Source organism: Haliotis cracherodii, unplaced genomic scaffold (genome assembly GCF_022045235.1).
Source record: "Haliotis cracherodii isolate W230 unplaced genomic scaffold, xgHalCrac1.p SCAF_8, whole genome shotgun sequence".
Classification (NCBI taxonomy): Eukaryota; Metazoa; Mollusca; class Gastropoda; order Lepetellida; family Haliotidae; genus Haliotis; species Haliotis cracherodii.
In genome coordinates this window covers 54,708,580-54,723,924 of record NW_027266341.1, presented here as the reverse complement: position 1 = coordinate 54,723,924, position 15,345 = coordinate 54,708,580, and the positions used below count along the sequence as shown (strand labels likewise).

Here is a 15,345-nt window from a genome sequence, read left to right as displayed (position 1 = left end):
GACTTTTAATGAAATTGAAAGAAAGATCAATATACGAATTCGAGTTTCGGAACCACTACAAATAATGTACAGTATTATGTATTGTGTCCTTCACCGTTATCGTCACCGACACAGCATCCTCTGGAATTGTAAGTGTGACGTCCACAAGACCATCTGCTGGAACTGGAAATGTCTGTTCATCAAGACCATAAGTCCCCTGGAAGTTGGAGTCGCAACTGTGGTAGCGGCTCTGGTTCGGTACTTTAACACGGTAGGTTACACACGGGAAGATGGTCACATTTTTCCGTGGGGTTGGGAGTGGCAGATCGTTTTGTAGGGACACTTTCACCTGAAAGAAACCAGTCCTCTAAACAATTATATAAATCAAACGAAGAGTGTCAATTTCTGTCCTCTACACCAGACAAAAATTCTGTATTTCAGATTTTCTGACTGAAACAGGTTACAAGTTTCATTTGAGGTTATGCAAAGGCGAATTTGGCTGAGACGTTTAACTTAAAATATGAACTGATATAGCTCAATAATGGTCGAATAGCCAATCCCCTTCCTCAGATTTATCCACCTGAACATGAAATAAGAGACTAGTGAAACCACCTATTCATTTCTTATTTAGATCTATTCACACAGATTTCCAAAGGTCAACTTTCCCTAAATGTCAACCGATGTCCCAGCGTCTCTAGCCTAGCCTTTGGTATCTACGTTTCAAAACTCTTGAAGTACAAACGAACATGATCTTTCTTCAAAGATTGCAAAGAGCGTCATCAGACCTTGCTCAAAAGTTATTTGTTCAGGGTTACAACATTTAAGGCCTCAGTGAAGCTTCAAAAGTTTCATGGCACAATTTTGACTTGCACAATCGACTTGACTTTGCATGTGTTTGTGACGAGTGTCATCAGTGGGACAGGATGCGCGAATTATTTCGCGAAAACCTGGCATCATCACTATTTGAGAGTGATTAAAAACCTCATGCTTAACGCATAGTCGTAATCGTGCAATGGGTTCTGCTTTTAAGTAGATATTTGTTATGATTATGGAAATGTTTTCGTCGCTTTTTATGTTAACATGTGATTTGTGTAAGGCAAAGCAATACTCCCAGGTTATATTTTGAGATGTTAGACAGGAGGTGTTTCCTGAAGAATTGACGTGTCCTTACCGTGCCAGTGTATTCGAGACCAGGCTTAAAGTTGTGATCACTGTAGTCGAGGTAGGTTAGCTTCACCGCATTGGTATAGAAGGTCACAGTCGAGGAACCACTTAGTTTCTTGCTGGTCAGCGTCTCTGTGACAGTGACCTGTATCTCCAGTGTCTGACCATTGAGGTAAGAGTTGAGGTGCTCAACTTCCACCATTGGGATCGTGAACTTACTTTCTCCGTCAAGCTGGGTAAGTAATCACACACCAACAATAACTGAATATGGCTTTGTATATATTTACGAAAGTATGTCACAGACAGAACGTTTGTACTAGATGCTGTAGGTTTTTTTCCATATTTTTACAAACAAGATGCATATTCTTCCTTAAACTGTGGGTTCCATATTCTAAATTAAGTGTAAAGATATTATAATTTCTTTGTCTTCAGTAATGCCTTTGACAAAGCCGTCTACCTTTCAAAACATTTGAATGCAAATGATTTTTTTTACTTGAGAGAAATCAATTGTATTTGTTGGGAAAAGACCGGCATCAATCTACATACTGGGAAAGTCATGAGGATCTTCGGTTGCTCAGAGGCACAGGATCCAGAATAACCTCCGGCTATCTTAGCGTGAATTTCGGCGACGCCTGACACTCCCTCGCCGAAGGTATACCTGCAGGAAGCAAAATAAAAGACATGCATGTTCTAAGGTTGATAAATCATTTGATTTTGTCATTTTCAGCTTATTAAAAATATGGTAGCAGTTAAGCATGTATTTGTTTGTATTTGTGACACCGGTGGGACAGGGTACGTTCACCTTTTCGCGAACACCTGGTGTCATCACTATTTAGTAGTGATTCATATACACATGCTTATGGTGTAATCGGAATCATACCATGCACTCTGCTTTTAGTACATATCTTTTTATGATTATGGAAATGTTTTGTGTCGCTTTACTTTTGAAGAAAATATTTATAAATTCACATACTTTGCAGAAACTTTGCCCTTAATGTCTCGATCTGTTACCAGAGCAAAACTTGGAACATCCACTGTTACCTCAAAGCGTGGAAGGACTAGTGAAGAAACAATGTAATGTTAATATAATTCATCTGTGAACAAAACGATTAAACCTTCCTATCTTACTTTATATATAAAACGATGTTGATGGGAACTTGGCCATTGCTTGCACTAAAACATCTGTTCCAATACCCAACTTTTAAGATACAAAACAAAAGTACTTCACTTTTACAATTTATGTTAGGTTTTAATCCAAAGTATACTCACAATAGTTGGATACCTCGAATTTCTTTTCTTCAACTGGGCTCTGTAAGGGTGAGATTCGTTTAACAGTGAGTTTTCACGTTTTGGGTGGCAGGCAAAACATTGCACTAGGTGACAAGGCGATATCATAAACCGTCACTGCCTTAGATACATAGATTACATTCACGAATGCAGTATCAACATAATATTGATTACATTTGCTAGTTGGATATGCATATCAGAGACAATTTAAGTTTCCGTAAGTTTAAAAGTACATATTCACACAAGTATATGATAAGTTTCCACTCAGCATAATCACAAACGACATATGATATTCATACAAATATTTTCCAGAAGAACATGTGAAACGCCACTAACTTGACGACACAGCAACAATTGCACGAAACTACGTGTGTACTTATTTATCAGATGTTATATATTTAAAATATCTGCCGAAACAAATTTTCTGAACTTAAAGAACATTCAAGCCTCTTGCTATGATTACGTTGGGTACTGTAACCCTGATCTTCCAATCTCCGAGGATGGGCATGGCACTGAGTTTAAAGGACATAGTGATAACGCCAGTTGGATCCGTGACATTCGTTTTCAGCATCAGCTTGTTGTTGACGGGATCCTGCAGGGATAGCATGTATACGTGTTATCATGTCATACATATTATTACAGTATTCTTGTGATCAAATATATTTCCATATAATTGGAGTTTGGAATTATAATTCAAGAAATTAGTAACACCACCAAAGTACAGATGCTAATCAGCATATGAACTATGAGAAAAACCAATTAAAATCATATTTTACTGCTGTTGACTGTTAATCTTTGGGTACAAAATTCTCTATAAGAAAACTATCAAAGCCAACAGTCAACCACATAAATATGCAAATTAATAAATTGGGTGCTGTCCTAACGCTCATGTGCAAGTGACATGACAACGGGCCATAGCAAAATCAACTTTTTTTATAACATGTATTTCGTATATGATTTCTTACTTTCGTTTCCGGGGCGGTCGGGTAGCCTAGTGGTTAAAGCGTTCGCTCGTCACGCAGAAGACCCGGGTTCGATTCCCGACATGGGTACAATGTGTGAAGCCCATTTCTGGTGTCCCCCGCCGTGATATTGCTGGAATATTGCTAAAAGCGGCGTAAAAGCATACTCACTCACTACTTTCGTTTCCATACCTTCCAGGCATGTAAATTGGTGTCTTTGATGTGTAACGCCGCACTCAGCTATATTTCAGCAACATGACGGACGTCTGTAAATACTCGAATCTGGATCAGATAATCGAGTGGTTGACATCATGAACATCCATCAGCGCATTTGGAATACGATGACATGCATATCAACCAAGTCACCGAGCCTGACCAACCGATCCCGTTAGCCGCCTCTTGTGACAAGCGTTGGGTGCTGTAGATTAATTCTAACTCGGACCTTTACGGGGTTGTGAATTAGTAATGAGTAGTTAATTATACATAACATTTCATTTCAACCAGGAGAGGTTGATATTAATGTGGCATAACATAATATGTCCAAAATCTAAATTTGAATATAAACAATAGCTGAATTGATATATGATTTATGATCAGTAAAAATTATGTGGCTTATAAGTCATACCCCAGAAAGGAACACTATCCTCACCTGGACCTTTTGCAGGGGAAATGCACGCACACGCGTACACTCTTAGATCATTATTATCAAAAGATGGTTAATACAAATGAAAATTTACGACTGTACGATGGGGCTTGATGAACACTCACAAATATCTCGATTGTCATATTTCCAGTATAGGTGAGAAGGTCAGGGTACACAGCAAATGTACGGAAGTTGACTGCAAAATAGAAATGGATATACTTAAAGTGCAAGTCTCATGGGTAGGTACAACGTTGTAGAATTAGATAGATCGTAATATCGTCAATGAAACATATCTTATTCAAATCATCAAAAGCGGCACGAAGATAAGGGTTATATTCACTAAAGTCTTGCTCTCAAATAATCAAAGACGAAAAACGAAAATGCAGCAGACGCGCAGACTGTGTAATATAGGCTTCCTATATGGATACTGTTGTAGATGTTCTCCACAATTGCATACTTGATTGCACAACAAGCTCGCCCTCTGTTTGCGGTAACAGTCAGCACAGCAACTTTACATATTCACGTGTTTGATGCGCTGATCAATTTCAACGATCAGACCGGCGCCAGGTCTGCCTGCTTCCGCATCGGATTTATGAATCGCATTGCGGGGCTTTTTCAGACTGCACATCTGTTTGATTACTTATGTCAACTTGTGCCTTATTGGTAACAACATTGACTGCCTTTTTAGTAACTACATTGGCTGCCTTATTGGTAACAACATTGACTGCCTTACTGGTAACAACATTGACTGCCTTACTGGTAACAACATTGACTGCCTTATTAGTAACAACATTGGCTGCCTTATTGGTAACAACATTGACTGCCTTATTAGTAACAACATTGGCTGCCTTATTGGTAACAACATTGACTGCCTTACTGGTAACAACATTGACTGCCTTACTGGTAACAGCATTGCCTCAGTTGTCTTCTCAGGGGATTAATCCCTGACAGGCATTCCTTGTGGGGATAGGGTTGAGGGCAAAAGGTCGTTTATGGGACCGAAGCCGGATAATAATCATAAAAAGATATTTACAAACTTTAATTGTTCTTTTAATTACTCACAATATCATGATCAAAGGTTGTTTCACACACTGCCAAATGTGTGCAATGTTATTTTTTTTGTAGGAATAACAGAAATAGCAACACTTCCTTACATTTGCATCAAAAGATTATACAGTGGAAAGACGCTGCAATCAAGAGTACATTCTAATATCAATTGAAAATAAGTGTCATGTATCGCTGCACCGTTGCGCCGGCAGCCTACGGCAACAGTCCCAAATAGTTTTGTTTTGGAATATGTTAATGAAGCTTGTGATTTCAGCACTTTTACATGGATATTTTAATACTCTCTCTCTCTCTCTCTCTCTCTCTCTCTCTCTCTCTCTCTCTCTCTCTCTCTCTCTCTCTCTCTCTCTCTCTCTCTCTCTTTCTCTCTCTCTCTTTCTCTTGCAATCAATGTTTTCACAACACTTGGACTTGAAGTGCCTTCATCAAGTAATGATGTTATGAATAAATCAACCAATCATGTCATCAAACAGTCCTAATTTTTATACTATCAATATATATGTTTAAGCATTGAGCATAAATGTACTCCTCAGCATACACTGGCTTGATGAACGAACAGCTTTCGCTGTGTCCAAAAGATTAAAAACAGGCTGATATAGTGGAACCTACTTACCCACAGAGCCAGGTTTGTATATGGCCTTGTCTGTCTGGATGAAGGTTGACAGGTACTTGCTGTAGTACTGCAGGTTGTACATGTTGGTGTGTTCCTCTCCAGAGCTCGTCTCTACCTGGACCTTTAGGATGTAGTTGGCATATTTCAGATCCTGGGGAATCTGTGGTAAAAGGCATCAGGTTAGTGTCAAGATCAGTGTCAGCCATGTGATTTGGGGGTATATATTGAAATGTATTGTTTCGTTACGTGGCACGGATTAATCAATTTAATTATAAAATTCTTAACATAGGTATAACAATATAGGATATATACCTAATGAGAGAAAGTGAGACATATAAAACATTCATGTTGTTCTTTGTAACAAATGTATTGGGCTTAATCTTTAGAGATTTCGCACAGGGCAAAGTTACTTCCTAATTTCATTTGGGAATCTTTATCATAAATAGAAATTTAAAAAGCAAACTCAGTGTGAATTTAATAAGTATTGTTTACACTCAGTGAATGAGAGCTGCAATCATGCTATTACATAACCATAAGAATTCAGTCCAGTGTACGATTCCCACTACATCATAAGCATATGTTTATGAATCACCATCAATAGTGATGAAATCAAATGTTCGGGCAAAGTGAGTGCATCCTGCCCCATTGATAGCACCCGTCGCAAAAGACAAGTCAAATACTTGAAAACGGTAATGTTTGTCATTGATTCGTCAAATTTGGAAATATGTCTTCCATTAAAACATATCATAATTAGGCCTTGCATGTTGTAAATCTGTCAATGATCAAACATCTTTTGTAGCAAGACTCGTATGGCGCTCTTTGCAAAAGGTTTGCTCAATTGTACCTCGAACACGAATGTAGATGAATTGGAGTAGATGGGATATTGCTTTACATAAAGGGAATGTTGAAGTCATTATCTTGTGATACAGTCTGGTTATAATTTGGTTTTCAATTCTGAATCTGTATGCATCAATCTAAATATGAAACAGTACGGGCGGTTTCACTGGTCTCTTTTATTTAAGATAAGGTTGGTAAATCAGTGGAAAGGAGTAGGTTAATAGTATTTGATCACTATTAAACGATATCTGCTCATCGATATACCGGTAGTTTGAAATAAACTTCTTTGACAAATTCCCTTGTTTTTACTTTGCCAATCCAAGCAAAACTTTCTGATCATATGCAGAAAGAAACATAAGCAGGAAGGAGAGCTCAATTAGTATCCATGGGGATGCCTACTTCTTATTTGGAAGTCAAGCATTTCACATATTGTTTTCCCAGTAAACCATGGATGATATTTGCTTTTTTATACGATAGAGTTGTAACTATATCTATAATCACCATGTTTAGTTATTAATGTGCCATGGGTCAGGGAAATAAGCTTTTCCTTTTTTGTCGTGTGGGAGAGCGGTATACGAATTTGAAAAATAAAATGTTTTGACATAATTGAACTTAGTCTTTTTCTGGGATTGCTTAAAATTAAGTTCATCCTTTGAGATTCATATTACAATTAAAGAATTCCCTCTAGCATTTTCCTAATATGTTAAAAAAATACTTTGGACAAAATGTTCCAACTATTGGTTTCATACAAGTGTATTGTTTCCACTATTTCAATGTGAACGTATAGTCTATCTTGATATTTGATGCAGTGAAGACGTTGTCGTCCATACACACTCGTATAGGTCATTGTCTATTACATTTATGTAACTTACCTTGACTTTCACGATACCTGCGTCACCTGAAAATGTGACAAAGTAAAAGTAAATGCTTAATTACAGTGACCACAGATTCAATTCTGTTTTAACATACACTGATATAGATGTGATATAGATCTCAAATAACTTTTATAACTGCATAACCATTGGGCATATCCGCGAGAAAATACCTCATACTAGTTCCTGTAAACACTTTGCGACTGATAAGCTACAGTTTTGAAGAATTTGTATAATGTATAACCCTTTTATTCTAATAGCATATGTGCCATCTCTTTTCACCTGTCAATATAATTTTGTGACGAGAACTTGCTTCAGACCATTTTACATGCAATTAAAGCTATACATTAATTTGTGTGAGGTGCTTCTGTTCTCCATTAGACTCGAGAACACACCACCTGTGCTTGGAAATTATCCCACCGATTGATATACACCTTGCATAGCTAAATGTTACGAAGAAGAATCAATGTTATCAAATTGTTGAGAAAATCAAAATCTACTTTCCATTAAGATATGACAAATAACATATTGCATGATTTATAGTGATAATGTTAGATTTCATTTGGGTGAAATGTTTTGTATGATTAGTGTAATACTTCAGTTATTATGTATAAAAGTTCAACATTATTCTGACTCATTATGTGGCCTACCTCCGAGAATTGTGTTTGTGTTGTTGGCATGGTCGACGTAGATACGTTCATAGTGCTCGTAGGGGTAATTGTTCCACTCCTTTGTCTGTATACGTGCTGTCACAGTCAGGTCCTGACTGGCGTTCAGGGAGTTAACCCCCAGACGCAGGGTTGTAGAGGGGCTGATGGTCTTAGGGGCAAGGATAAGAAAGGTGCTGCAAGATGCATAAAAGAAAATGAAACAACACATTAACCATGACATTATGTTGCAGTGTTATTTAGTTTAATACGAATGCATGTGAGTTGTTTGTTTGATTAGATCCGTCAAGCCAAATCAGTGGCTGATATTACGAACATTGATGTATGGCTTCAGTCAGCCAGATCGCATTGATTGCGACCCACATACAACAGTCCAGATGTTTATAAATCACTATCGCAAAAACAGAGCAACATTATCAGCCACAAATGTTTCACTTTTGTGAAGTATTTTCTTCAATTACTTGAAACATACTTACTTCACAGATTGATTATGTCCTGTTCACATTTGCTTTTATTAGAATAAATAATACTGTGTGCATAGTGCGTTGATCAAAACTATAACGTAGCTCTATCATATATGTACTGTTTATTGATGTTTTTGATTCTACATTTTCTCTAGGATTAACAGAGAAATGAAAAAAAATCAGTTTCGGGATAAAGGGTCTATACATGTAGGTATATGTTTTTTTATGGCTTTTTTAGGATACTTTATATAAAAACCGTTTGTAGCATCATTTGAAAGATTCTTATATTTCCATTTTGGATATACTCAATGTGTTCCACTTTTGTTAATAAGACATCAAACATAAACATGGAGTGTAAAGTATAAAAAAACCCCATAAAAACATAACAAAATGTTTAACATTTCTCAGAGAACACTGTTCTATTAGAAACTTCAGAGTTCAAATATTGTTACAGATGCAGGTGAAAGCTCGGTTAACAAAACGTGTATCTTGTAAGGACATATAACGGCAGGAAGGTATGTAATGATTTCTGACAATGAAGAAATGTCTTCCATTCATATATTAAACTCGTGATAAATTAATGGGAGGGTTCTTCCTGGTAGAACGTCACTGTCTTACATCTTATGATTCTTGGTAGCTTTCTTGCCACGTCAACAAATAAGTCTGCGATTACACTGACACGAATTAGGAAATAAATCTGAATTGAGTTATCATGAAAGAACCTACTTTTTAGCATTAGCAATGCTGATTGATATGAGAAGAAGTAGCTTCCACATGTCGGAGTTCCACGCACTGACCGGTTCTCTGTAACATGTATAGAAAATCCACTGTGACGTGTCATGTTTCACTGTATGATACAAATTTAAGTTTAACTAAACAAATGAGAACGGGGTTGTTTAGGTTTCAGGAGTGAACCCAGACCCCATGACATACATGTAAGGTGAGATAAAACATTATGTACAAAATGAAACCATTTATCAAAGCGAAATATGATATTTTCTCAATAGTGTAATATAATCACCACCAAGTTTAAATACATACATATCGTCAACAAAAATCCTATGTTTGCAGAGGCAACTATATGAAATGGTCTTTATGCTAGCATGTTTATTCAACTTGTACCACTGTGCCAACAATACCTAGTTGTTGAAGGATTTGGTCCTATTTCTCTACTTGTCCATGCTGCTATCTGCTTACCTGCTGTTATCGTGTCTTGTGCAGCTGGCTTGGCTCTATGCCTGGAACTGGCGTCAAGTATTGGTGCTTGGCTTATAAAGAACACCTCCTATCTTATCAGTCCGCACCCAGTACTCCACTGCCTACGATTCCAGGCGGACACTCTCACGCCGAAGACGTTTTTTTAAAAAGGCAAACACACGCCATGCTCGCCCACATACAACTTATGTGGCACTGATAATCAGGATCATGCCAGCCACCTGTTTGTGGAATATTGTGTTTTTGTATCGCAGAGAGACAATGGAGTGTGTGGTGAATAACCATGTGTGTTCTGTGGAATATTTACGTCACAAAGATGGAACTATATTCATTACTGACTGGACAATATCCCTGGTGGATAAACTGTGTGAGAGGAATTGCTCATTTAACAAATAAGGGACACAGATTAAACAGATTTGACTATCAAATGTGCATTGTTATTCAGTAAGCCAAGATCCCTTGCTTAAAGGGAAAATATGGTTCAGTTGCAAGTCTACAGTCCTAAGTAGTCATTTTTAACAACTAGGTAAATGTCAAAATATGAATCTATATCAGCTTCTTCTTAATCTACACGATAGTTATCTGTCTGTGCCATGTGAAGAGATAGGCATCAAACACACAAATGTTCATGCATTGGGACCACGCTAAACTGTAAAAATGTATAGATTTGTATCTTCTGTATTAAAAAATAAATAATTTGAGACTGATTTATTTCAATAAGGCATTTGAGAAACACGAAAAATACAAAATTTCCATCTTTCAGGGGTAATCTATAAAAAAAATCTATAAAGAGGATTACACGTATGAATATAGATATGGATTGCTCTCAAAGCAGTTTCGCCAACAACCAGGACCAGTTCAAGTAATTCAGAACACTACATGCAAACTTCATACACTAAAGCCGGACACTCAAACACGTCACACAGGTAATGAAGCAAATCCATCAATTATTGACTTCTGGTCACTGCATGTCGATGTCAATAAAATACAAGCGACAAAATCACTTCCATATCAATAAGAGAAATCTGCTGAAAGCAAAGTCCGTTGTACGATTCCGATTATATCGTAAACTTCACAACTAGTGATGATTCCAGGTGTTTGGAAAAATGTAAGCATATCCTGCCCCACTGGCGTCATAATCATATCGGAAGCATTTTCTATTGGTAAAACACAACTCATATTCAACCGTAAACCCCTCCAATGTGAAGGAGATCATTTCATCATCAAATCACATCAACTAGATGGAATGACCCTGGAAATGGAAACATCGTCCGATAATGCACTTCCGTTTCGGACAAGTACAGTACGTGTACCCAGCTAACGTATTCAGAACGCCATATGCACGACTAAACACGTCCTCGCCAGAACATAATAGCATGCCACTTTTTATCATCCGATCTGAAGATGTACATTCTTTTTTTTACCTTGACCTTGAATACATGTCTCGTAAATTGACCATTTAAACAAGTTCCACTTCCAAGGGATACCACGTTCATTCGGAAAGCCATGATCAAATATTCCTTACCATAGCACGAACATAGGCCGGCCATGGTCACAAGAAAAGCCAAAGCGTGTTGTTTCTCCTTCAGGACTCCAGCAACATTTGCTGGTGGGGAGGTCTTAAACACTGAGAGCCCACAGAATCGACAAGAGATTTATGTATGCTATCAGTATATGGTATATGGTAAGTGAAATATGGTTTGAGGTTTACACTACTACCTAGACGTTTCTTCTTCTTAGCCGTATTTGCAACTCATGTGCAGCCCGTCCGCCCGTTCGCCGTGACATGTACCCAAATCGGAGGGAACAAACTTTTGAAAACAGGTGAAACTGTGTTCAGCTGATATAGATATAGGTGTTAGTGGCAAGGAGTGTAATTGATATTTCGCGAATATTTGCTGATGCCTCCGTTTTTGATGCGCGATTGCAAAAAACATGCATGATATTTTTATGATCATATTGTCCTAAATTTAAGTAAACATCAGTCCAAATATGTCTTATTGAGATATTGTTGAGAGAAACATTGCTCCTTGAAATAATATTCTCATTGAAAAGTTTATATGATTTGATGTTTATAAGTGGGTGTGGGACAACATGCATTTAAAGGACTAATATGGTTGGTGCTCCTGTAAGTAGGCTTTGGTTTTTTTAGTTCTGTATTAACGGTGACTGTGCGTGTCTGCGAAGATCAAAAGGCCGACTGATTGCTACTGACTAATTGTGGTGCAACGTTTGTCAAACAGACAAGGTGAAGCATGGCTGATACTACCGATGGCATTTTCACCCGATATCGGTATTGGCGATGTAATTTAGGAAATTTGATTAAGAAATCAAAGAAACCATGTCTCGATTTTATCAACAAGAGATTCTTGTCGACATTGTACCTGTACTGTCAGCAGTTTGTACAATTTGCTTGTTGTTCTGAAATTGTACCAAGTATAATTATTTCTATAGATTTGAATTGTAAGATCATTTTTTAATCTGTTTCTAATTCAATCATCAAAAGATATGTTGAAGTGTAATAAAGTGTTCTGCTGCAATTACAAGAACAAATCAACTACTACATATTACCTTAAAACTGTGAGTCGCCATTGATTTATCAGACCTCTCTTAATGATGACATAAACAAATTTAGAGTTATACCGTTGATATCACCTCGAACCCGGGTCTTCGGTATGACAAGCGAACGCGTTAACCACAAGGCTACCGAAGTGTCTGGTGCAAACATGTGTTCAATCGATAGTAGGTTTTGTTGAAATTACGTCCGATATAAATAGTTTACACCAATGAAATGCTGTGTAATGCTGAATACAGAAATAAAACATCTTTCGCTTTATCTAGTACTATTTAGTTTGGAAACGTTCACTTGATGCAGAAACACACGTTTGCATTTTATTATTTTACATCAATGTTGTTTCTCCGTCTTATAATTTGATACAAATATACATAAGAAAGGAATCAATACTCAACTCATTTCAGAAGGTTAGGTGCAGGCCTCATGTGTAAATATCACCCCCACAACACATGAGCATGATAACAGATACCAGGCAGTCAGGGCATTTTAATTATTTCGGTTTCTTGATTTTGTCAGAATATCTACTTGGATATTCGTAAATTTTTAAAAACTAAACTGAACCCATATTGTTTTTATCGATTTTCCAATAACACTTAACAGTGGGTTGGTCGATATATAACAAAAACAGTTATCGTCTGATATTAAAATATATTAGTTTAACATGACATTTTCATATTTCAAGCAGCATGTTTAGTGCTCTAAAATGAAAATCAAACTTCCAGGCGTATTTCACTAAGGATATCAATTATTTTATTCAGCCACCTCGAATTTTGTATTTCGATTTCTGTTGACATAACCTGTATTACAATCAATACTTTCTGCTACAGATATCGCATGCGTAGCAAGTAAAAGATGTGGGTGTGGCAAGAAATAGTAAGGTAATAAAGTTTCGTTTGTTGTTTAACGACGCGCTCGGCAATATTCCAGCTACATGACAGCGGTCTGTAAATAATCGAGCCTGGACCAGACAATCCAGTGATTGATATCATGAGCATCAATCCACGCAATTTGGATACGATGACATGCATCAACCAAGTCAGCGAGTCTGACTTCTGGATCCCGTTAGTCGCCTCCAGCATGAGTTGCTGAAGACCAATTATACCCTGGATCTTCACGGGTCAAGGTCATAAAGTAATTACCAGTAGTGCTGATTGACATTACCTCAATAAACTGTAACAGGACAACCTTATATGGTAAACAACTCATCTGTATGGTATATGAGTTGGGCTTATAGTACAGGAAAAATATTGTACTTGCTTGTTTGTTAACTTTGAGTGAGTGAGTGAGTGAGTGAGTGAGTGAGTGAGTGAGTGAGTGAGTGAGTGAGTGAGTGAGTATGGTTTTACGTCGCTCTTAGGAATATGCCAGCAATATCATGGCGGGGGACACTGGAAATGTTGGGAATCGAACGCGGGTGTTCGGCGTGTCGAGCAAACGCTCTACAAAAGGTGCTTGAAAAATCATAAATAAAATGACAGAGAATTCTCTAAATGTGTGTGTATAAAAACATAGGATGTATAAAGGAGTATTCATATTTATGGCGGGATTAAATGGGTTGGGGATGTTTCTTTAACGAATCACGTGTATTTTTTTCACACAGATAACAGAGATGATAACTATATGGTGTACTTTCCATCTTCCTATTTCTATAGGAAGATAATGATTACAACACTGAATTAAATCATGCATTTAGATGCATGGCTTTTAGAGATATAATATAAAGACATTGTGCTAAATTACCTTTTAATACGTTATATTGATACACGATGAAAATCAACCTTAACTCTAAATGAATGACAAGGAAACGATTTTAGCAGGAAGGAAATACTCGCATGACAAAAGCTGATGGCTGTGTGACAAAATGAGTACACATGATATGACAGTTACAGTCAGAAGATGAGATATTACCACCCAAAGACCAAGAGGTCAGAAGCTGATATAACCCATCATTTTTTACGAAGTGTAAATGGTGAGGCACTGGGTCACAAAGACGGGCTGTGTGAGCAGCTGGAATGTTCCTCTACTCCTCCCGCAAGACTAAGGTCAAGCACGGAACGTCATTGGGTGATGGTTGACGTCAGCGCATACCTCGTCCGAGGTCATCCCACATGTGATCTCTATCTCAATCATATCAGGAGAATGTTTAGCCATTCCATCAACAAAGAATCAAGGATCCAGAAAAGCTGGTCTTATTTCATGAAGACAATTCTTCGAAATAATAGGATTTTACTGCGGCCATACTGATGTTAAAGCGACCATCGAGGTGTTGACGGCGAAGGGAGAGGTTGGAGCGTTGTTCCGGTATACTATCTAGGAGATCCCATCTACAAATATATTGTGCACCAACTTTACCTTTTTAAAGACTAGTCAAGTCTTAAAACGTGGGTTCGTGAGGATTGCAAAACTGACATCATATGTTTCAACAATGAGATAGTTGATGTCTTTTCTGTCTTTTCCCTCACATTTTCATATCTAGGGTCGGTGATGTCATTGATTACAAACCTCGTAGGATTTTGATATTTTCTGTGCGAAAAGGTGGCATTGAAATAAACTGACGTCGAAAAGAAACTTTACCAACTGAAAATATCTATTTCAGACAAAGTTTTTGTTTTTTCCATAAAGTCTATCTAAAACACATAACCTAAATACAACAATAGTGTACACAGAAAATGTTAATCGTCTGTTACATGTTTGCGAGATAACACGCGAAAAAGAGAAAAACACGTGCACTACGGGCAACTGCAAATGCACGTGCGGGTAAGGGTATAAAACGATTGCAACGGCAAGTCAGACATCCACAGTGATAAAAAACACACAAAAGAAATGCCAGGACTCACATTCGAACAACGTGAACGAGCCTTGGGTATGGTACAGATGGGAGCCACCCACGCCCATATTGCACGAACCTTCGGTTGCTCCCGTGTTGCCGTTACCAACTTGATGCTACGTTACAGACAGACAGGGCGGACCGCTTAAAAGGCCAAGAACAGGCAGACCCAGG

The 15,345-nt window shown here is 37.7% G+C and overlaps 1 protein-coding gene across 2 annotated transcripts in view; it reads right to left on the bottom strand.

Moving 5' to 3' along the window:
- The window catches only part of LOC139450670 (CD109 antigen-like), a 34,716-nt gene extending 24,913 nt beyond the window's left edge, over positions 1 to 9,803 (bottom strand). Inside the window, exons 1-12 of one of the 2 annotated variants that reach the window (XM_071232468.1) lie at positions 9,752 to 9,803; positions 9,281 to 9,358; positions 8,073 to 8,266; positions 7,423 to 7,448; positions 5,714 to 5,873; positions 4,161 to 4,231; positions 2,894 to 3,022; positions 2,413 to 2,452; positions 2,117 to 2,201; positions 1,690 to 1,801; positions 1,151 to 1,375; positions 95 to 328 (exon numbers count right to left, since the gene is read on the bottom strand). In XM_071232468.1, the coding sequence (XP_071088569.1) occupies positions 95 to 328; positions 1,151 to 1,375; positions 1,690 to 1,801; positions 2,117 to 2,201; positions 2,413 to 2,452; positions 2,894 to 3,022; positions 4,161 to 4,231; positions 5,714 to 5,873; positions 7,423 to 7,448; positions 8,073 to 8,266; positions 9,281 to 9,330 (1,326 nt within the window). In that variant the 5' untranslated portion in view covers positions 9,331 to 9,358; positions 9,752 to 9,803. Of the gene's footprint in view, positions 1 to 94; positions 329 to 1,150; positions 1,376 to 1,689; positions 1,802 to 2,116; positions 2,202 to 2,412; positions 2,453 to 2,893; positions 3,023 to 4,160; positions 4,232 to 5,713; positions 5,874 to 7,422; positions 7,449 to 8,072; positions 8,267 to 9,280; positions 9,359 to 9,751 lie in introns of those variants that run through there. The other variant, XM_071232467.1, reaches the window with a different exon arrangement.
- Between the last annotated feature and the right edge of the window lie 5,542 nt (positions 9,804 to 15,345).